At 45.7% G+C, this 23,406-nt stretch overlaps 1 protein-coding gene across 2 annotated transcripts in view; it reads right to left on the reverse strand.

Annotated features, from left to right (window-relative positions):
- Positions 1-405: 405 nt before the first annotated feature.
- GPR182 (G protein-coupled receptor 182) overlaps positions 406-23,406 on the reverse strand; it is an 81,724-nt gene continuing 58,723 nt past the window's right edge. For both annotated transcript variants that reach the window (XM_063952449.1, XM_063952448.1), the window contains one exon: positions 406-2,418. In XM_063952449.1, coding sequence (XP_063808519.1) covers positions 1,273-2,397 — 1,125 coding nt within the window. In that variant the 5' untranslated portion in view covers positions 2,398-2,418 and the 3' untranslated portion in view covers positions 406-1,272. The remainder of the gene's footprint in view (positions 2,419-23,406) is intronic.

Here is a 23,406-nt window from a genome sequence, read left to right on the forward strand (position 1 = left end):
GTTACGGCACTGGCTCAGACTCTGCGTCACTACTGGCAGAGAGGAGGGGGCTCGGTTGGAGGAGGCTGCACACAGGCCTCCTCCTTTCTTAAAACGCCCCTGGACCAATATATAGGTTTATGCCATTTGACTTTAAGAATAATAAAGTTTCGAAATATTAAGATACCTCAGTTCATTCTTGTCATCATTAGCATAGCACACACTGTAACATGTGCAAACTGTTCTTATGAAATAACAAGTCAAAGTCCAACTGGGATGGGCAGTCTTCGACTCTCCATCTGTTCCCAAAAGTCATAGGGGATGTAGTTCAACAAAAGCAGAAGTGCAAAAGCCACCCTTCCCTGTGTCAACATGTCATTCGTTTATGTTTAATAGTAAGTTTGTTTTTGGACCAAGGCCATAGTTAAAATCCTTTTCATATTTTTAATGAAAATACATTCTTACATATATGATACAAACATTTAGGTATTTGTTACAAAATGTTCAGTATATACAAATTGATTTTTGTTTCTGTAATCCACTCATCCTTTCTGGAGTGTCCTTAATCCAAGATGACACTTCTAAGCTAAATATAGCAAGGTTAATATTTGTGTGTATTGGTGTTTTCTGCATCTTAGAATGCGGCAATATCTATGAATTAGTTGTACATGTTCAGCCAAGCCTGGTTTGCGATTTTTTAATATTCCTCTTACCTGAGCGGAAACCAAAGACTTAAGTAAGGCCAATTTACAGTATGGGCACAATTGCTTTAAAATGTGCATTTGTGGCTCCAAATGATCAGCATGCACAAGAATGATCCAATCAAAATTGATTGGACCATTTACAGGCATATCCTAAAATCCATCTGCCAGGTGAACACTTTTAACTTTTGTGTGTGGTCATCTGCTGGCTGCAGTAACAGTTCCACATTGTGGTAAAACCACTCCGCACATCTGTAAAGGTTCAGATCTGTCCAGTTTTGTAGAGTGCTGATGCCGGGTGGCAAGATGGTCTGCATATGGCCTGCTTTTCATTATTTCCTTAGTGCTTATTTAACTGCAATTTAAACTTATACCATTCGCCTGATGTAGATTGTTATACATTATTGTCAAAGTTATCACATGTTCCAAGGCAACTTAAAATAATTCTCATGAGGTGCATTTTGATAGGAACATTGAATATATATTCTGATGACAGTCAAGGGACCTTTCAATGAACATGAATACAGTATGCAAGAGAAAGTCGTAGAAGCCTATATTGTTATAACTTTTTTCTGCGGAAGACTTTTTTTTATTACACCGCTTTCTCTTCTAGAATAGTAAGGGCAGGAATATTTGCCAATGGGGCAGGCTCTTTAGTTATCACAACAGAATGATCCGTGATGGATGTAGATCGTTCTTCAGGGCTGGCACCAACCCTTTTCTCCTTTGGTATGTATTTAACCACTGCATTGATGACTTTGCCCCTGAAATCCTTGCTTAGGAAGTTGTAAAGGACTGGATTAGCCATACAATGAAACAAAGAAGTGCAGTCAATAATCTCATAGAAAAAGTATAGAACGTGGACCAAATGACAATTGACAAAGATGTGAGTCCCATGCAGAGTCAGAGTAATCACCGTAGCATGGTAGGGAAGCCAACTAAGCAGGAAAGTCAATATGTAAGCATAGATGAGCCGACAATGTCTCCGGCTTTCTGGTCTTCCAGATTTCTTAAGGTGGTAGGCAGTCATCAGATTGTAAACAAGAATTATAGAGAAAGGAATTATGAACCCAATAATCGTTGTCATTAGAGTTACAGCAAGAGCCCATTCATCATAGGTCTCAAATGGTGCCATGAACATACACACAGGTTCTGTACCATCCACCAACTGCATGTGAATAACATCTGGTATTGGAAATATGGCAGACAACACCCAGATCCCAATACAAAGGGCTTTACGGATCCGATGCTGGTTTTGTCGCCAAAAAACTGAAGTAGATGTTAAAGTCATGTAACGCTCCACACTGAGAGCGGTGAGAAAGAATATACTACTGAACATATTGGCAAAGTAGAAATAATGTGTAAATCTGCAAAGAAACCCACCCCAAAGCCAAGTATATTCCAACATTGCCTCTAGCATCCAGAAAGGCAAGGAAAGAACCACCCCAAGGTCAGCCACAGCCATGTTGAGAATGTATAGGTTAATAGAACTTTTGCTTCTTCTCGATTGCCAGTTGACCCATATCACTATCAGATTTCCAGCCAGGCCAAAAACAAATATAACAAGATAGAAAATGAAGAGGAACACGTTCTTTACACCTTCATCCAAGTCAACCTCACAGAGAGAGAATGTGTTATTTAAGTAGTACATAAGCTCTGTCCAGTTGTGAATCTCCTCATGTTGGTCCTCGGACTCCAAACTCATCTCGTCTGGCATTGCAGGTCAGGACAGGAGTGTCTGAAATAGGATGAACATAGATTAGGAACATGTTCTGTGCTAGTAAAGCTTATTGGACCTTTGTATTATTCATAAACATTGTGCAATCCCTCACTTATCCTCCTGTTTCACATGATATCAACAAATTGATATACTGTATACAGTAGCATAAATAGTCTTATTTTGCAAATAATGGGGTATGGTTTATCAAAGCTGGGAGAGAGATAAAGTACTAACTGATCAGCTTATGTCACTTTACAGCTTGTGTTTTTAAAATGATATGATGTGATTGGTTGGTACTTAATCTATCTCTACTTCATCTCGTTCCAAGCTTTGATAAATCTCTCCCAATATTTTTACAGCAGGACTGAACTACATATCGTGTATAATATGAAACCACATCATGGCCCTTATGTAAAAGCCTGTGAGATGCAAGCTTGGGGGCGACTCCAGCAAGTTAAACCGTAGTTTTATAGTGGCAATAATTTAAAAGGCAAAAACCAGGTTGGTTTTGCCATTTATATTCTTGTTTCTTTAAAAGTATGGGCTAACTAGCTGGAATTGAAGGCCCAATATGTATTCATACCTGATTGATATCAATAAAGATTCTATGGTGTTCTTAGGTGCATACACACGGTGTGATGTAACCTTACGATTTTTACTATATAGTCAAAATAAGGAAAGTTAGTTCAAATTGCAACGTGTGTATACAGCTTGTGATACCGATGCAGCGCCCGCGGGGTCGGTATCGCAAGAAAAGATAGACTGTGCAGGCAAGTTAGTCCTGACTATGGGGGTAATTCAGACCTGATCGTAGCAGCAAATTTGTTAGCAGTTGGGCAAAACCATGTGCACCGCAGGGGGGGCAGATGTAACATGTGCAGAGAGAGTTAGATTTGGGTGGGGTGTGTTCAAACTGAAATCTAAATTGCAGTGTAAAAATAAAGCAGGCAGTATTTACTCTGCACAGAAACAAAATAACTCACCCAAATCTAACTCTCTGCACATGTTATATCTGCCACACCTGCAGTGCACATGGGCCCTCATTCCGAGTTGTTCGCTCGGAAAAAATCTTCGCATCGCAGCGATTTTCCGCTTAATGCGCATGCGCAATGTCCGCACTGCGACTGCGCCAAGTAAATTTGCTATGCACTTAGTAATTTTACTCACGGCTTTTTCATCGTTCTGGCGATCGTAATGTGATTGACAGGAAATGGGTGTTACTGGGCGGAAACAGGCCGTTTTATGGGCGTGTGGGAAAAAACGCTACCGTTTCCGGAAAAAACGCAGGAGTGGCCGGAGAAACGGGGGAGTGTCTGGGCGAACGCTGGGTGTGTTTGTGACGTCAAACCAGGAACGACAAGCACTGAACTGATCGCAGATGCCGAGTAAGTCTGAAGCTACTCAGAAACTGCTACGAGGTGTGTAATCGCAATATTGCGATTACTTCGTTCGCAATTTTAAGATGCTAAGATTCACTCCCAGTAGGCGGCGGCTTAGCGTGAGCAACTCTGCTAAAATCGCCTTGCGAGCGAACAACTCGGAATGAGGGCCATGGTTTTGTCCAACTGCTAACAAATTTGCTGCTGCGATCAACTCTGAATTACCCCCATGGTTTTGCCCAACTGCGAACAAATATGCTGCTATGATCAGGTCTGAATTACCCCCTATGTTGTGTACAATCTAGCACAGAGGTTCTCAAACTCGGTCCTCGGGGGCACACACAGTGCATGTTTTGCAGGTAACCCAGCAGGTGCACAGGTGTATTAATTACTCACTGACACATTTTAAAAGGTCCACAGGTGGAGCTAATTATTTCACTTGCGATTCTGTGAGGAGACCTGCAAAACATGCACTGTGTATGCCCCCGAGGACCGAGTTTGAGAACCTCTGATCTAGCACATACTGTAGTATAGTCAAAATTGGCACTTAGTCAAAATCTCAAGTAAAGATAATCAATATCGATGGTTCAGGGCTCTGGAGAGTTCAGGGGACATTGCAAAGTCAAAATCGGAGATAGTCAATATCTCACAATGTATATGCACTTTACTGTTTTATGTAATGCATAGTGTCACATATTACATTAAATAAATATCAGAGATAGTAAACATGAGGCAAGAAAAGTGAAAAAAAAATTGTCACAACACAATTACAGTTATATACTTATACTGGTATATGCAATTGCGGTCGAATTCTGGCTAGAATTCGACCGTTTTTGGATTGGACACAATTCGACAGTCGAATCCTGGCCGCCGGGACCCAAATTCGACATATTCAATAAAAAACGGATTCGACAGTCCCGCTGTCGAAAAACGGACCAATTGACGAATAGTGTGCGTCCTGGATTCGACTTCATGGACGGCACAAAAGTGTTAAAAAAAACCCTGAAAAAAATTGCCTGGGGTCCCCCCTCCTAAGCATAACCAGCCTCGGGCTGTTTGAGCCGGTCCTGGTTGTAAAAATACGGGGAAAAAATTACAGGGGATCCCCCATATTTTAACAACCAGCACAGGGCTCTGCGTCCGGTCCTGGTGCCAAAAATACAGGGGACAAAACACGTAGGGGTCCCCCGTATTTTTAACACCAGCATCGGGCTCCACTAGCTAGAGAGATAATGCCACAGCCGGGGGACACTTTTATACCGGTCTCTGCGGCCGTGGCATTAAATCCCCAACTAGTCACCCCTGGCTGGGGTACCCTGGAGGAGTGAGGACCCCTTAAATCAAGGGGTCCCCCCCTCCAGCCACCCAAGGGCCAGGGGTGAAGCCCGAGGCTGCCCCCCCCATCCAAGGGCGGCGGATGGGAGGCTGATAGCCAAGTGTAAAAAAAAAGAATATTGTTTCTTTTGTAGCAGAACTACAAGTCCCAGCAAGCCTCCCCTGCAAGCTGGTACTTGGAGAACCACAAGTACCAGCATGCGGGGGGGAAATGGCCCGCTGGTACCTGTAGTTCTACTACAAAAAATACCCAAATAAAAACAGTACACACACACCGTGACAGTACAACTTTATTACATACATGCACACCGACATACACACATACTTACCTATGTTGACACGAGGCTCGGTCCCCTTCTCCACGTAGAATCCACGGGGTACCTGTAAATAAAATTATACTCCCAACAATCCAGTGTAGATCGGTCCTCTTCAGTACTTGGCAAAATAAAAAAACGCAAACCACGGACCACACACTGAAAGGGGTCCCATGTTTACACATGGGACCCCTTTCCCCAACTGCCGGGACCCCCCATGACTGCTGTCAAAAGGGTCCCTTCAGCCAATCAGGGAGCGCCACGTCGTGGCACTCTCCTGATTGGCTGTGCGCGTCTGAGCTGTCAGGCGGCGCACTCGAGATACAATGGAGCGCCTATGCGCTCCATTGTATCTCGAGTGCGCCGCCTGACAGCTCAGACGCGCACAGCCAATTATATTCAATGGTGGGAACTTTGTGGTCAGTGGTTGACCGCGAGTAACCTCAACTGCTGACCGCAAAGTTCCCACCATTGGATATAATGGAGCGCCTATACGCTCCATTGTATCTCGAGTGCGCCGCCTGACAGCTCAGACACGCACAGTCAATCAGGAGAGTGCCACGACGTGGCGCTCCCTGATTGGCTGAAGGGACCCTCTTTGACAGCAGTCACGGGGGGTCCCGGCAGTCGGGGAAAGGGGTCCCATGTGCATTTTTTATTTTGCCAAGTACGTGGATTACAAACTCTGAAGAGGACCGATCTACACTGGATTGTTGGGAGTATAATTTTATTTACAGGTAAGTATGTGTGTATGTCAGTGTGCATGTATGTAATAAAGTTGTACTGTCACAGTGTGTGTGTAATGTTTTTATTTGGGTATTTTTTTTGTAGTAGAACTACAGGTACCAGCGGGCCTGTTTTCCCCCCGCATGCTGGTACTTGTGGGTCTCAAAGTACCAGCTTGTGGGGGAGGCTTGCTGGGACTTGTAGTTCTGCTACAAAAAACAATATTCTTTTTTTTTACACTTGGCTATCAGCCTCCCATCCGCTGCCCTTGGACAGGGGGACAGCCTCGGGCTTCACCCCTGGCCCTTGGGTGGCTGGAGGGGGGACTAGAGATGTGCACTTGAAATTTTTCGGGTTTTGTGTTTTGGTTTTGTGTTCGGTTCCGCGGCCGTGTTTTGGGTTCGACCACGTTTTGGCAAAACCTCACCGAATTTTTTTTGTCGGATTCGGGTGTGTTTTGGATTCGGGTGTTTTTTTCAAAAAACCCTAAAAAAACAGCTTAAATCATAGAATTTGGGGGTCATTTTGATCCCAAAGTATTATTAACCTCAAAAACCATAATTTCCACTCATTTTCAGTCTATTCTGAATACCTCACACCTCACAATATTATTTTTAGTCCTAAAATTTGCACCGAGGTAGCTGTGTGAGTAAGATAAGCGACCCTAGTGGCCGACACAAACACCGGGCCCATCTAGGAGTGGCACTGCAGTGTCACGCAGGATGGCCCTTCCAAAAAACACTCCCCAAAGAGCACATGACGCAAAGAAAAAAAGAGGCGCAATGAGGTAGCTGTGTGAGTAAGATAAGCGACCCTAGTGGCCGACACAAACACCGGGCCCATCTAGGAGTGGCACTGCAGTGTCACGCAGGATGGCCCTTCCAAAAAACACTCCCCAAACAGCACATGACGCAAAGAAAAAAAGAGGCGCAATGAGGTAGCTGTGTGAGTAAGATAAGCGACCCTAGTGGCCGACACAAACACCGGGCCCATCTAGGAGTGGCACTGCAGTGTCACGCAGGATGGCCCTTCCAAAAAACACTCCCCAAACAGCACATGACGCAAAGAAAAAAAGAGGCGCAATGAGGTAGCTGTGTGAGTAAGCTAAGCGACCCTAGTGGCCGACACAAACACCGGGCCCATCTAGGAGTGGCACTGCAGTGTCACGCAGGATGGCCCTTCCAAAAAACACTCCCCAAACAGCACATGACGCAAAGAAAAAAAGAGGCGCAATGAGGTAGCTGTGTGAGTAAGCTAAGCGACCCTAGTGGCCGACACAAACACCGGGCCCATCTAGGAGTGGCACTGCAGTGTCACGCAGGATGGCCCTTCCAAAAAACACTCCCCAAACAGCACATGACGCAAAGAAAAAAAGAGGCGCAATGAGGTAGCTGTGTGAGTAAGCTAAGCGACCCTAGTGGCCGACACAAACACCGGGCCCATCTAGGAGTGGCACTGCAGTGTCACGCAGGATGGCCCTTCCAAAAAACACTCCCCAAACAGCACATGACGCAAAGAAAAAAAGAGGCGCAATGAGGTAGCTGTGTGAGTAAGATAAGCGACCCTAGTGGCCGACACAAACACCGGGCCCATCTAGGAGTGGCACTGCAGTGTCACGCAGGATGGCCCTTCCAAAAAACACTCCCCAAACAGCACATGACGCAAAGAAAAAAAGAGAGGCGCAATGAGGTAGCTGTGTGAGTAAGATAAGCGACCCTAGTGGCCGACACAAACACCGGGCCCATCTAGGAGTGGCACTGCAGTGTCACGCAGGATGGCCCTTCCAAAAAACACTCCCCAAACAGCACATGACGCAAAGAAAAAAAGAGGCGCAATGAGGTAGCTGTGTGAGTAAGATAAGCGACCCTAGTGGCCGACACAAACACCGGGCCCATCTAGGAGTGGCACTGCAGTGTCACGCAGGATGGCCCTTCCAAAAAACACTCCCCAAACAGCACATGACGCAAAGAAAAAAAGAGGCGCAATGAGGTAGCTGTGTGAGTAAGCTAAGCGACCCTAGTGGCCGACACAAACACCGGGCCCATCTAGGAGTGGCACTGCAGTGTCACGCAGGATGGCCCTTCCAAAAAACACTCCCCAAACAGCACATGACGCAAAGAAAAAAAGAGGCGCAATGAGGTAGCTGTGTGAGTAAGATAAGCGACCCTAGTGGCCGACACAAACACCGGGCCCATCTAGGAGTGGCACTGCAGTGTCACGCAGGATGGCCCTTCCAAAAAACACTCCCCAAACAGCACATGACGCAAAGAAAAAAAGAGGCGCAATGAGGTAGCTGTGTGAGTAAGCTAAGCGACCCTAGTGGCCGACACAAACACCGGGCCCATCTAGGAGTGGCACTGCAGTGTCACGCAGGATGGCCCTTCCAAAAAACACTCCCCAAACAGCACATGACGCAAAGAAAAAAAGAGGCGCAATGAGGTAGCTGTGTGAGTAAGATAAGCGACCCTAGTGGCCGACACAAACACCGGGCCCATCTAGGAGTGGCACTGCAGTGTCACGCAGGATGGCCCTTCCAAAAAACACTCCCCAAACAGCACATGACGCAAAGAAAAAAAGAGAGGCGCAATGAGGTAGCTGTGTGAGTAAGATAAGCGACCCTAGTGGCCGACACAAACACCGGGCCCATCTAGGAGTGGCACTGCAGTGTCACGCAGGATGGCCCTTCCAAAAAACACTCCCCAAACAGCACATGGCGCAAAGAAAAAAAGAGGCGCAATGAGGTAGCTGTGTGAGTAAGCTAAGCGACCCTAGTGGCCGACACAAACACCGGGCCCATCTAGGAGTGGCACTGCAGTGTCACGCAGGATGGCCCTTCCAAAAAACACTCCCCAAGCAGCACATGACGCAAAGAAAAAAAGAGGCGCAATGAGGTAGCTGTGTGAGTAAGATAAGCGACCCTAGTGGCCGACACAAACACCGGGCCCATCTAGGAGTGTCACTGCAGTGTCACGCAGGATGGCCCTTCCAAAAAACACTCCCCAAACAGCACATGACGCAAAGAAAAAAAGAGGCGCAATGAGGTAGCTGTGTGAGTAAGATAAGCGACCCTAGTGGCCGACACAAACACCGGGCCCATCTAGGAGTGGCACTGCAGTGTCACGCAGGATGGCCCTTCCAAAAAACACTCCCCAAGCAGCACATGACGCAAAGAAAAAAAGAGGCGCAATGAGGTAGCTGTGTGAGTAAGATAAGCGACCCTAGTGGCCGACACAAACACCGGGCCCATCTAGGAGTGGCACTGCAGTGTCACGCAGGATGGCCCTTCCAAAAAACACTCCCCAAACAGCACATGACGCAAAGAAAAATTAAAGAAAAAAGAGGTGCAAGATGGAATTGTCCTTGGGCCCTCCCACCCACCCTTATGTTGTATAAACAGGACATGCACACTTTAACCAACCCATCATTTCAGTGACAGGGTCTGCCACACGACTGTGACTGAAATGACGGGTTGGTTTGGACCCCCACCAAAAAAGAAGCAATTAATCTCTCCTTGCACAAACTGGCTCTACAGAGGCAAGATGTCCACCTCATCATCATCCTCCGATATATCACCGTGTACATCCCCCTCCTCACAGATTATCAATTCGTCCCCACTGGAATCCACCATCTCAGCTCCCTGTGTACTTTGTGGAGGCAATTGCTGCTGGTCAATGTCTCCACGGAGGAATTGATTATAATTCATTTTAATGAACATCATCTTCTCCACATTTTCTGGAAGTAACCTCGTACGCCGATTGCTGACAAGGTGAGCGGCGGCACTAAACACTCTTTCGGAGTACACACTTGTGGGAGGGCAACTTAGGTAGAATAAAGCCAGTTTGTGCAAGGGCCTCCAAATTGCCTCTTTTTCCTGCCAGTATAAGTACGGACTGTGTGACGTGCCTACTTGGATGCGGTCACTCATATAATCCTCCACCATTCTTTCAATGGGGAGAGAATCATATGCAGTGACCGTAGACGACATGTCCGTAATCGTTGACAGGTCCTTCAGTCCGGACCAGATGTCAGCATCAGCAGTCGCTCCAGACTGCCCTGCATCACCGCCAGCGGGTGGGCTCGGAATTCTGAGCCTTTTCCTCGCACCCCCAGTTGCGGGAGAATGTGAAGGAGGAGATGTTGACAGGTCGCGTTCCGCTTGACTTGACAATTTTCTCACCAGCAGGTCTTTGAACCCCAGCAGACTTGTGTCTGCCGGAAAGAGAGATCCAAGGTAGGTTTTAAATCTAGGATCGAGCACGGTGGCCAAAATGTAGTGCTCTGATTTCAACAGATTGACCACCCGTGAATCCTTGTTAAGCGAATTAAGGGCTCCATCCACAAGTCCCACATGCCTAGCGGAATCGCTCCGTGTTAGCTCCTCCTTCAATGTCTCCAGCTTCTTCTGCAAAAGCCTGATGAGGGGAATGACCTGACTCAGGCTGGCAGTGTCTGAACTGACTTCACGTGTGGCAAGTTCAAAGGGCAGCAGAACCTTGCACAATGTTGAAATCATTCTCCACTGCGCTTGAGACAGGTGCATTCCACCTCCTATATCGTGCTGAATTGTATAGGCTTGAATGGCCTTTTGCTGCTCCTCCAACCTCTGAAGCATATATAGGGTTGAATTCCACCTCGTTACCACTTCTTGCTTCAGATGATGGCAGGGCAGGTTCAGGCGTTTTTGGTGTTGCTCCAGTCTTCTGTACGTGGTGCCTGTACGCCGAAAGTGTCCCGCAATTCTTCGGGCCACCGACAGCATCTCTTGCACGCCCCTGTCGTTTTTTAAAAAATTCTGCACCACCAAATTCAAGGTATGTGCAAAACATGGGACGTGCTGGAATTTGCCCAGATTTAATGCACACGCAATATTGCTGGCGTTGTCCGATGCCACAAATCCACAGGAGAGTCCAATTGGGGTAAGCCATTCCGCGATGATCTTCCTCAGTTGCCGTAAGAGGTTTTCAGCTGTGTGCGTATTCTGGAAACCGGTGATACAAAGCGTAGCCTGCCTAGGAAAGAGTTGGCGTTTGCGAGATGCTGCTACTGGTGCTGCCGCTGCTGTTCTTGCGGCGGGAGTCCATACATCTACCCAGTGGGCTGTCACAGTCATATAGTCCTGACCCTGCCCTGCTCCACTTGTCCACATGTCCGTGGTTAAGTGGACATTGGGTACAGCTGCATTTTTTAGGACACTGGTGACTCTTTTTCTGAGGTCTGTGTACATTTTCGGTATCGCCTGCCTAGAGAAATGGAACCTAGATGGTATTTGGTACCGGGGACACAGTACCTCCAACAAGTCTCTAGTTGGCTCTGCAGTAATGATGGATACCGGAACCACGTTTCTCACCACCCAGGATGCCAAGGCCTCAGTTATCCGCTTTGCAGCAGGATGACTGCTGTGATATTTCATCTTCCTCGCAAAGGACTGTTGGACAGTCAATTGCTTGGTGGAAGTAGTAAAAGTGGTCTTACGATTTCCCCTCTGGGATGACCATCGACTCCCAGCAGCAACAACAGCAGCGCCAGCAGCAGTAGGCGTTACACGCAAGGATGCATCGGAGGAATCCCAGGCAGGAGAGGAATCGTCAGAATTGCCAGTGACATGGCCTGCTGGACTATTGGCATTCCTGGGGAAGGAGGAAATTGACACTGAGGGAGTTGGTGGGGTGGTTTGCGTGAGCTTGGTTACAAGAGGAAGGGATTTACTGGTCAGTGGACTGCTTCCGCTGTCGCCCAAAGTTTTTGAACTTGTCACTGACTTATTATGAATGCGCTGCAGGTGACGTATAAGGGAGGATGTTCCGAGGTGGTTAACGTCCTTACCCCTACTTATTACAGCTTGACAAAGGCAACACACGACTTGACAAATGTTGTCCGCATTTCTGTTGAAATACTTCCACACCGAAGAGCTGATTTTTTTGGTATTTTGACCAGGCATGTCAACGGCCATATTCCTCCCACGGACAACAGGTGTCTCCCCGGGTGCCTGACTTAAACAAACCACCTCACCATCAGAATCCTCCTTGTCAATTTCCTCCCCAGCGCCAGCAACACCCATATCCTCCTCATCCTGGTGTACTTCAACACTGACATCTTCAATCTGACTATCAGGAACTGGACTGCGGGTGCTCCTTCCAGCACTTGCAGGGGGCGTGCAAATGGTGGAAGGCGCAAGCTCTTCCCGTCCAGTGTTGGGAAGGTCAGGCATCGCAACCGACACAATTGGACTCTCCTTGTGGATTTGGGATTTCGAAGAACGCACAGTTCTTTGCGGTGCTTTTGCCAGCTTGAGTCTTTTCATTTTTCTAGCGAGAGGCTGAGTGCTTCCATCCTCATGTGAAGCTGAACCACTAGCCATGAACATAGGCCAGGGCCTCAGCCGTTCCTTGCCACTCCGTGTGGTAAATGGCATATTGGCAAGTTTACGCTTCTCCTCCGACAATTTTATTTTAGGTTTTGGAGTCCTTTTTTTACTGATATTTGGTGTTTTGGATTTTACATGCTCTGTACTATGACATTGGGCATCGGCCTTGGCAGACGACGTTGCTGGCATTTCATCGTCTCGGCCATGACTAGTGGCAGCAGCTTCAGCACGAGGTGGAAGTGGATCTTGATCTTTCCCTAATTTTGGAACCTCAACATTTTTGTTCTCCATATTTTAATAGGCACAACTAAAAGGCACCTCAGGTAAACAATGGAGATGGATGGATACTAGTATACTTATGGATGGACTGCCGAGTGCCGACACAGAGGTAGCTACAGCCGTGGACTACCGTACTGTGTCTGCTGCTAATATAGACTGGATGATAATGAGATGAAATCAATATATATGTATATATAATATCACTAGTACTGCAGCCGGACAGGTATATATATTTATTATGTAATGACTGATGACGGACCTGCTGGACACTGTCAGCTCAGCAGCACCGCAGACTGCTACAGTAAGCTACTATAGTAGTATGTATAAAGAAGAAAGAAAAAAAAAACCATGGGTAGGTGGTATACAATTATGGATGGACTGCCGAGTGCCGACACAGAGGTAGCTATAGCCGTGGACTACCGTACTGTGTCTGCTGATAATATAGACTGGATGATAATGAGATGAAATCAATATATATGTATATATAATATCACTAGTACTGCAGCCGGACAGGTATATATATTTATTATGTAATGACTGATGACGGACCTGCTGGACACTGTCAGCTCAGCAGCACCGCAGACTGCTACAGTAAGCTACTATAGTAGTATGTATAAAGAAGAAAGAAAACAAAAAACCACGGGTAGGTGGTATACAATTATGGATGGACTGCCGAGTGCCGACACAGAGGTAGCTACAGCCGTGGACTACCGTACTGTGTCTGCTGCTAATATAGACTGGATGATAATGAGATGAAATCAATATATATGTGTATATAATATCACTAGTACTGCAGCCGGACAGGTATATATATTTATTATGTAATGACTGATGACGGACCTGCTGGACACTGTCAGCTCAGCAGCACCACAGACTGCTACAGTAAGCTACTATAGTAGTATGTATAAAGAAGAAAGAAAAAAAAACCACGGGTAGGTGGTATACAATTATGGATGGACTGCCGAGTGCCGACACAGAGGTAGCTACAGCCGTGGACTACCGTACTGTGTCTGCTGCTAATATAGACTGGATGATAATGAGATGAAATCAATATATATGTATATATAATATCACTAGTACTGCAGCCGGACAGGTATATATATTTATTATGTAATGACTGATGACGGACCTGCTGGACACTGTCAGCTCAGCAGCACCGCAGACTGCTACAGTAAGCTACTATAGTAGTATGTATAAAGAAGAAAGAAAAAAAACCACGGGTAGGTGGTATACAATTATGGATGGACTGCCGAGTGCCGACACAGAGGTAGCTACAGCCGTGGACTAACGTACTGTGTCTGGATGATAATGAGATGAAATCAATATATATATATATATATATATATATAATTATATAATATCACTAGTACTGCAGCCGGACAGGTATATATATTTATTATGTAATGACTGATGACGGACCTGCTGGACACTGTCAGCTCAGCAGCACCGCAGACTGCTACAGTAAGCTACTATAGTAGTATGTATAAAGAAGAAAGAAAAAAAAAAAAACACGGGTAGGTGCTAGGTGGTATACAATATTATATATATATTATATACAATTATATATATATATATATATATATTAAACTCATAAACTGGTGGTGATTATTAAACTGGTGGTCAGGTCACTGGTCACACTATCAGCAACTTGCAAGTAGTACTCCTGAGTCCTAAGCAGACAATCACAATATATATTATACTGGTGGTCAGTGTGGTCACATTTTAAGGGGTCCCCACTCCTCCAGGGTACCCCGGCCAGGGGTGACTAGTTGGGGATTTAATGCCACGGCCGCAGGGACCGGTATAAAAGTGTCCCCCGGCTGTGGCATTATCTCTCTAGCTAGTGGAGCCCAGTTGCTGGTGTTAAAAATACGGGGGACCCCCTGTCATTTTTCCCCCTGTATTTTTACAACAAAAACCAGCTCAAAGAGCCCGAGGCTGGTTATGCTTAGGAGGGGGACCCCACGCAATTTTTTTCAGGAATTTTAACCCATTCCCACACCTTCCCACTGAAAAACATGCACTGATCTCTCCATATTATTTTAGTCAATAAAAAATATATATATTCTTTTAAAAAATATATTAAATAATACTTGTGGCTCCTAAATAGACAAACCAAGTAGATAATCCCTTCTAATATAAATAGATATGCTATTAGCAATAAAAAAAAAACACAAAAAAACATGTTTTTAAAATTTTTTATTAGATCACGACAGCAAAATGAGGCGGAATGAAATTGACGAAATGACTGTCGAAAAGCACTGTTGTCGAATCGACATTCTTCAATTGAATATACTTTTGTCGAAAAGCCGCATTTTTACCATTGCAGACATGTCGAATTGGAGAAATGTCGAATTGCAAAAAGTCGAATCTGAAATGGCAGGGTTTTTGTCGAAAAGTACTGTATTGAATTGTCGAATCCAATTCGACAGGTGTTTTTTGTCGAAAATGCCCCGTTTTTCGACATTTGCGGCAATTCGACCGCAATTGCGTATACCCCATAGACAGCAACCCTGAATCAGGAGGCAGGGTAAAGAAAAAAATCAAAAAATATTTATATCTTTTGTTATACCATTCCCACTTTTATGAAACAGAAGAACATTATATACCATTCAAGTACACCTTGATGCAATGGAATACAGTCATGGTTATTTAAAGAATAAAGACTAGGGGCCTAACTCAGACCTGATCGCTAGGCTGCATTTTTGTACAGTGGGTGATCAGGTCTAAAATGCGCATGCATATGCACCGAATGCGCAGGGTACAAAGCGGATCGCCGCTCAGCGATGGGTTTATGCGAAGAATCCATTTGAACGGGCATTCGCAAGGAGATTGACAGGAAGAAGCCATTTGTGGGTGTCAATTGACTGTTTTCTGGGAGTGGTTGGAAAAACGCAGGGCTGCAGTGTTTGCAGTGGCTGAGTAAGTCCAGGGCTACTCAGACTACACAAAATCTGTTTGTACAGCTCTGCTACACATGCGTTCACACACTTGCAAAGCGAAAATACACTCCCCTATGGGCTGCGACTATGAGAACGCAAGACTGCAAAAAAACCCTAGCGAGTGAAAAGGTCTGAATTAGGCCCCATATCCATTGGGGTTTGGTAGGGTGAGTCACCGCAAAAATCTGTCACACACATTTTAACAACAGGAATGCTGCTGTCACTAATGGTTTGTGGGCCTGCTTCAGAAATGGATGCCGTTCACATTGGTGCATTGTGTTTGGAATCAGCAGCGATGTCAAAATATGCTAATGCTGCAGGAGGCACCTGAGGGAAAGAGATGCCTCCTGTCAGCATCGATGATCCTGCTGCGGTCTATGATGCAGCATCAGATCATCTGCTAGACCATTGGCCATCTAAGTAATACTGCGGTTACTCAGATTGGCCTTTGCAGCTCTGTAGCCACAGACCCTGGCCTCAGTACGCCTACAAATGGCTGCAATCTGTTAATCAGGCTATGGCTCAGGCTGCACTCTGTGCGACAACAAAGACTTGTTCTGCACGTGCGCTGTACCTTCGGAGATATACAGTATGAAACCATCAGGTTTGCATACAGCTCTGAATTAGGCCCAGTGTAAACACTAGTAAGAAGTCAGTTATTCCAAAATGTAACACTAACCAAATATGTGCTGAAATGTATTGTTACTATTACTCTCCTTATATAGCAAACTACAAGAAAGACAATTGGTGAAGGAGCCCATACACAAAGATGCAAAATTAGACTCAGCCAGTCCTCTCTCCCTCACATCACTCCCCACCCCCTCCTGTCGCTAGTGCCCCCCTAAATTTTCATTTTAAAACTTTTCTTAGGAGGTGGTCTGGCCACACCTCCCAGCATTGGCCACACCTTCTTTCAGTACCGGGTCTGACAGAGCTGCCAGCGCCCCTGGCTACAGGAGCAATTCCAGAGGACTGGAAATGAGCACAGGTAGTCCTACTGCACAAAAGTGGAACAAGGAAGTGTCAAGCAACTACCGACCAGTGAGCCTTACATTAGTAGTAATTGATGAAATTTATGGAAACCTCTCTTAAGCTGGCAGTGTCTGAACTAACTTCACATGTGGCAACTTCAAAAGGTTTGAGAACCTTGCACAACACAGAAAGTATTCTCCATTGCACTTGAGTATGGTACATTCTCCCTCCTTTCCCTATATCATAGGTCATTGTGTAGCCTTTGATGGCCTTTTGCTGCTCCTCCATCCGCTGAAGCATATAAAGTGTAGAATTCCACCTAGTTGCTACTTTATCTCTCTCTCTACTTTATCACTCTCTAAACTTTTATACATATGCCCCCTAGTTCTTAAAATAGAGTGGTCAACTTCTGGTAGTGATGTTTTACTGCCAATATGGAGATGGCCAGAAGGATAGTATCTTCTAAAATCTGCTTTAGGTGGAACTGTAGCATTTTCTTTGTCTCTGAAATCTCACATTATAATTGTGCGTTGCCCACAGAAGAGATAATGGGAGTTGGTCAATGACTGCAACATAGTACAACATGCAGTACTGCAGGCCAAGTCCTTCCTTCACTTTGGCCAAAAGGGAGTGTGCACAAATCCTTCCTTTGAGAGTAATGTGTTAATTGGGAACTTGAATACGTACATGCAAAACAAAGATTAACTCGAAACTGAAACTGACTCGCAAGGGGCAAGTCTGGAAAAGATTATGTTTGATTCTGAGTCGGATGTATTTGCGGTAGTGATGAGCGGGTTCGGTTCCTCGGAAACCGAACCCCCCCGAACTTCACCCATTTTACACGGGTCCGAGGCATACTCGCATTCTCCCGTATGGCTCGGTTAACCCGAGCGCGCCCGAACGTCATCATCCCGCTGTCGGATTCTCGCGAGATTCGGATTCTATATAAGCAGCTGTGCGTCGCAGCCATTTTCACTCGTGCATTGGAAATGTTAGGGAGAGGACGTGGCTGGCGTCCTCTCCGTTTTTATTCATTGTTGATGCAAATATTTGTGCTTGCTTTGTATTATTAATATAGGAGGAGTACAGTGCAGAGTTTTGCTGATTAGTGACCACCAGTTTTATCCGTTCTCTGCCTGAAAAAAATGCTCCTTATCCGTTAACTGTGCTCAGTGTGCTGCATATATCTGTGCTCACACTGCTTAATTGTGGGGACTGGGGAGCAGCAGTATTATATAGGAGGAGTACAGTGCAGAGTTTTGCTGACAGTGACCACCAGTATACGTTGTCTGCCTGAAAAACACTCCATATCTGTGCTGCATTGTAGTATATAGTAGGAGTACAGTGCATAATTTTACTGACCACCAGTATATAATATATAGGAGTACGGTACAGAAGGCCACTGCTGTACCTACCTCTGTGTCGTCAAGTATACTATCTATCCATACCTGTGGTGCATTTCAGTTTTGCACAGTTTGCTGACCACCAGTATATAATATTACGGTACAGTAGGCCACTGCTGTACCTACCTCTGTGTCGTCAAGTATACTATCCATCCATACCTGTGGTGCATTTCAGTTTTGCACAGTTTGCTGACCACCAGTATATAATATATAGCATTATGGTACAGTAGGCCACTGCTGTACCTACCTCTGTGTCGTCAAGTATACTATCCATCCATACCTGTGGTGCATTTCAGTTGTGCGCAGTATATATAGTAGTAGGCCATTGCTATTGATACTGGCATATAATTCCACACATTAAAAAATGGAGAACAAAAATGTGTAGGCTAAAATAGGGAAAGATCAAGATCCACTTCCACCTTGTGCTGAAGCTGCTGCCACTAGTCATGGCCGAGACGATGAAATGCCATCAACGTCGTCTGCCAAGGCTGATGCCCAATGTCATAGTAGAGAGCATGTAAAATCCAAAAAACAAAAGCTCAGTAAAATGACCCAAAAATCTAAATTGAAAGCGTCTGAGGAGAAGCGTAAACTTGCCAATATGCCATTTACGACACGGAGTGGCAAGGAACGGCTGAGGCCCTGGCCTATGTTCATGGCTAGTGGTTCAGCTTCACATGAGGATGGAAGCACTCATCCTCTCGCTAGAAAAATGAAAAGACTTAAGCTGGCAAAAGCACAGCAAAGAACTGTGCGTTCTTCTAAATCACAAATCCCTAAGGAGAGTCCAATTGTGTCGGTTGCGATGCCTGACCTTCCCAACACTGGACGGGAAGAGCTTGCGCCTTCCACCATTTGCACGCCCCCTGCAAGTGCTGGAAGGAGCACCCGCAGTCCAGTTCCTGATAGTCAAATTGAAGATGTCAGTGTTGAAGTACACCAGGATGAGGATATGGGTGTTGCTGGTGCTGGGGAGGAAATTGACAAGGAGGATTCTGATGGTGAGGTGGTTTGTTTAAGTCAGGCACCCGGCGAAACACCTGTTGTCCGTGGGACGAATATGGCCATTGACATGCCTGGTCAAAATACAAAAAAAATCAGCTCTTCGGTGTGGAATTATTTCAACACAAATGCGGACAACAGGTGTCAAGCCATGTGTTGCCTTTGTCAAGCTGTAATAAGTAGGGGTAAGGACGTTAACCACCTAGGAACATCCTCCCTTATACGTCACCTGGACCGCATTCATCAGAAGTCAGTGACAAGTTCAAAAACTTTGGGTGACAGCGTAAGCAGTCCACTGACCAGTAAATCCCTTCCTCTTGTAACCAAGCTCCTGCAAACCACACCACCGACTCCCTCAGTGTCAATTTCCTCCTTACACAGGAAATCCAATAGTCCTGCAGGCCATGTCACTGGCAAATATGACGAGTCCTCTCCTGCCTGGGATTCCTCCGATGCATCCTTGAGTGTAACGCCTACTGCTGCTGGCACTGCTGTTGTTGCTGCTGGGAGTGTATCGTCATCCCAGAGGGGAAGTCGGAAGACCACTTGTACTACTTCCAGTAAGCAATTGACTGTCCAACAGTCCTTTGTGAGGAAGATGAAATATCACAGCAGTCATCCTGCTGCAAAGCGGATAACTGAGGCCTTGGCAGCCTGGGCGGTGGGAAACGTGGTTCCGGTATCCACCGTTAATTCAGAGGCAACTAGAGACTTGATTGAGGTACTGTGTCCCCGGTACCAAATACCATCTAGGTTCCATTTCTCTAGGCAGGCGATACTGAAAATGTACACAGACCTCAGAAAAAGAGTCACCAGTGTCCTAAAAAATGCAGTTGTACCCAATGTCCACTTAACCGCGGACATGTGGACAAGTGGAGCAGGGCAGACTCAGGACTATATGACTGTGACAGCCCACTGGGTAGATGTATTGCCTCCCGCAGCAAGAACAGCAGCGGCGGCACCAGTAGCAGCATCTTGCAAACGCCAACTCATTCCTAGGCAGGCTACGCTTTGTATCACCGCTTTCCAGAAGAGGCACACAGCTGAAAACCTCTTACAGAAACTGAGGAACATCATCGTAGAATGGCTTACCCCAATCGGACTCTCCTGGGGATTTGTGACATCGGACAACGCCACCAATATTGTGCGTGCATTACATCTGGGCAAATTCCAGCACCTCCCATGTTTTGCACATACCTTGAATTTGGTGGTGCAGAATTATTTAAAAAACGACAGGGGCGTGCAAGAGATGCTGTCGGTGGCCCGAAGAATTGCGGGCCACTTTCGGCATTCAGCCACCGCGTGCCGAAGACTGGAGCACCACCAAACATTCCTGAACCTGCCCTGCCATCATCTGAAGCAAGAGGTGGTAACGAGGTGGAATTCAACCCTCTATATGCTTCAGAGGATGGAGGAGCAGCAAAAGGCCATTCAAGCCTATACATCTGCCCACGATATAGGCAAAGGAGGGGGAATGCACCTGAATCAAGTGCAGTGGAGAATGATTTCAACGTTGTGCAAGGTTCTGCAACCCTTTGAACTTGCCACACGTGAAGTCAGTTCAGACACTGCCAGCCTGAGTCAGGTCATTCCCCTCATCAGGCTTTTGCAGAAGAAGCTGGAGACATTGAAGGAGGAGCTAAAACAGAGCGATTCCGCTAGGCATGTGGGACTTGTGGATGGAGCCCTTAATTCGCTTAACCAGGATTCACGGGTGGTCAATCTGTTGAAATCAGAGCACTACATTTTGGCCACCGTGCTCGATCCTAGATTTAAAACCTACGTTGTATCTCTCTTTCCGGCAGACACAAGTCTGCAGAGGTTCAAAGACCTGCTGGTGAGAAAATTGTCAAGTCAAGCGGAACGTGACCCGTCAACATCTCTTCCTTCACATTCTCCCGCAACTGGGGGTGCGAGGAAAAGGCTAAGAATTCCGAGCCCTCCCGCTGGCGGTGATGCAGGGCAGTCTGGAGCGAGTGCTGACATCTGGTCCGGACTGAAGGACCTGCCAACGATTACTGACATGTTGTCTACTGTCACTGCATATGATTCTCTCACCATTGAAAGAATGGTGGAGGATTATATGAGTGACCGCATCCAAGTAGGCACGTCAGACAGTCCGTACGTATACTAGCAGGAAAAAGAGGCAATTTGGAGGCCCTTGCACAAACTGGCTTTATTCTACCTAAGTTGCCCTCCCTCCAGTGTGTACTCCGAAAGAGTGTTTAGTGCAGCCGCTCACCTTGTCAGCAATCGGCGTACAAGGTTACTTCCAGAAAATGTGGAGAAGATGATATTCATCAAAATGAATTATAATCAATTTCTCCGTGGAGACATTCACCAGCAGCAATTGCCTCCAGAAAGTACACCGGGACCTGAGATGGTGGATTCCAGTGGGGACGAATTAATAATCTGTGAGGAGGGGGATGTACACAGTGAAAGGGGTGAGGAATCGGAGGATGATGATGAGGTGGACATCTTGCCTCTGTAGAGCCAGTTTGTGCAAGGAGAGATTGATTGCTTCATTTTTTGGTGGGGGCCCAAACCAACCAGTCATTTCAGTCACAGTCATGTGGCAGACCCTGTCGCTGAAATGATGGGTTCGTTAAAGTGTGCATGTCCTTTTTATACAACATAAGGGTGGGTGGGAGGGCCCAAGGACAATTCCATCTTGCACCTCTTTTTTCTTTCATTTTTCTTTGCATCATGTGCTGTTTGTGGACAATTTTTTTGAAGTGCCATCCTGCCTGACACTGCAGTGCCACTCCTAGATGGGCCAGGTGTTTGTGTCGGCCACTTGGGTCGCTTAGCTTAGTCACACAGCGACCTTGGTGCGCCTCTTTTTTTCTTTGCATCATGTGCTGTTTGGGGACAATTTTTTTGAAGTGCCATCTTGCCTGACACTGCAGTGCCACTCCTAGATGGGCCAGGTGTTTGTGACGGCCACTTGGGCCGCTTAGCTTAGCCATCCAGCGACCTCGGTGCAAATTTTAAGACTAAAAATAATATTGTGAGGTGTGAGGTGTTCAGAATAGACTGAAAATGAGTGTAAATTATGGTTATTGAGGTTAATAATACTATGGGATCAAAAAAATTACCCCTAAATTCTATGATTTAAGCTGTTTTTGAGGGTCTTTTGTAAAAAAACACCCAAATCCAAAACACACCCGAATCCGACAAAAAATTTTCAGGGAGGTTTTGCCAAAACGCGTCCGAATCCAAAACACGGCCGCGGAACCGAATCCAAAACCAAAACACAAAACCCGAAAAATGTCCGGTGCACATCACTAATTTGCGGCCACTTTTCCAGATGGCTGTGGTAGCCTAATTACTACCTTACACTAAAGTGAGAATCCTCCCATCTATGCAGAAACTCTGTGTGACCCCATGTGGAAGCCTATTAGTATCTGGACTTACACGCAACCCATACTGGCTACAAATGATCCATCAGAAACCAGAGTCCCACCTTCATCTGCACGCTATGATTGAGCAGGAAAATAAGCCTACACACACACAACACTCCTCACAGTACAGATCCATTCATTCACAAGATTGTCACCCAGAAATGCCAGGTTCATGGATAGTGTGGTCCACCAAAGGATGGATCATTCTGACCACACTAGCGAACGCCGTCTATGTGTTTTTAGGCAGTTTCCAGTTCTTTCCTCGGTCCATGTGCCACATGCTGAAATCATCTGTCCGTATTGATGCTTGTATTTGATGCAGTCCCGATATCTTATAAAGTAATATGCTACAAAATCATTATCCTTCAGAGAGTTATTATTTTCTGCTATTTCCTTCTAAGAGCTTCACAGTTCACCAAAAATCTGTGCTATTTTTTTTTTTTTTTTTAATTGAATCATTAAAACAGATTTACTTTCAATATGTTCTGTATATCAGATATTGGGGCACATGTATTAAGCCTGGAGAAGGGATAAAGAAGTGATAAAGCAGTGATAAGTGCAAGGTGATAACGCACCAGCCAGTCATTTTTCAAATCTGTAATGATTGACTGGTGCGTTATCACCTTGCACTTTTCACTTCTTTATCACTTCTCCAGGTTAGATGTTCAGATAATGATGTAAGATCAAAATGTAAAACATATTTTCCGTTATTAAATTACATAACAACTATAATGACTGGGGTAACACCTAGGTCAGCTGATTAGAGACAGGAAAAGAAGGTAGTGTGACACCACTCTCCTGTGTCCTCTTCATGTCTCCAGCTTGGAGTTTGTGTAAGTGTAGTGTAGTGTTATGTTTTAAGTGAATTAGCCTACCTGTTCCCATT

Source organism: Pseudophryne corroboree, chromosome 2 (assembly GCF_028390025.1).
Source record: "Pseudophryne corroboree isolate aPseCor3 chromosome 2, aPseCor3.hap2, whole genome shotgun sequence".
Classification (NCBI taxonomy): domain Eukaryota; kingdom Metazoa; phylum Chordata; class Amphibia; order Anura; family Myobatrachidae; genus Pseudophryne; species Pseudophryne corroboree.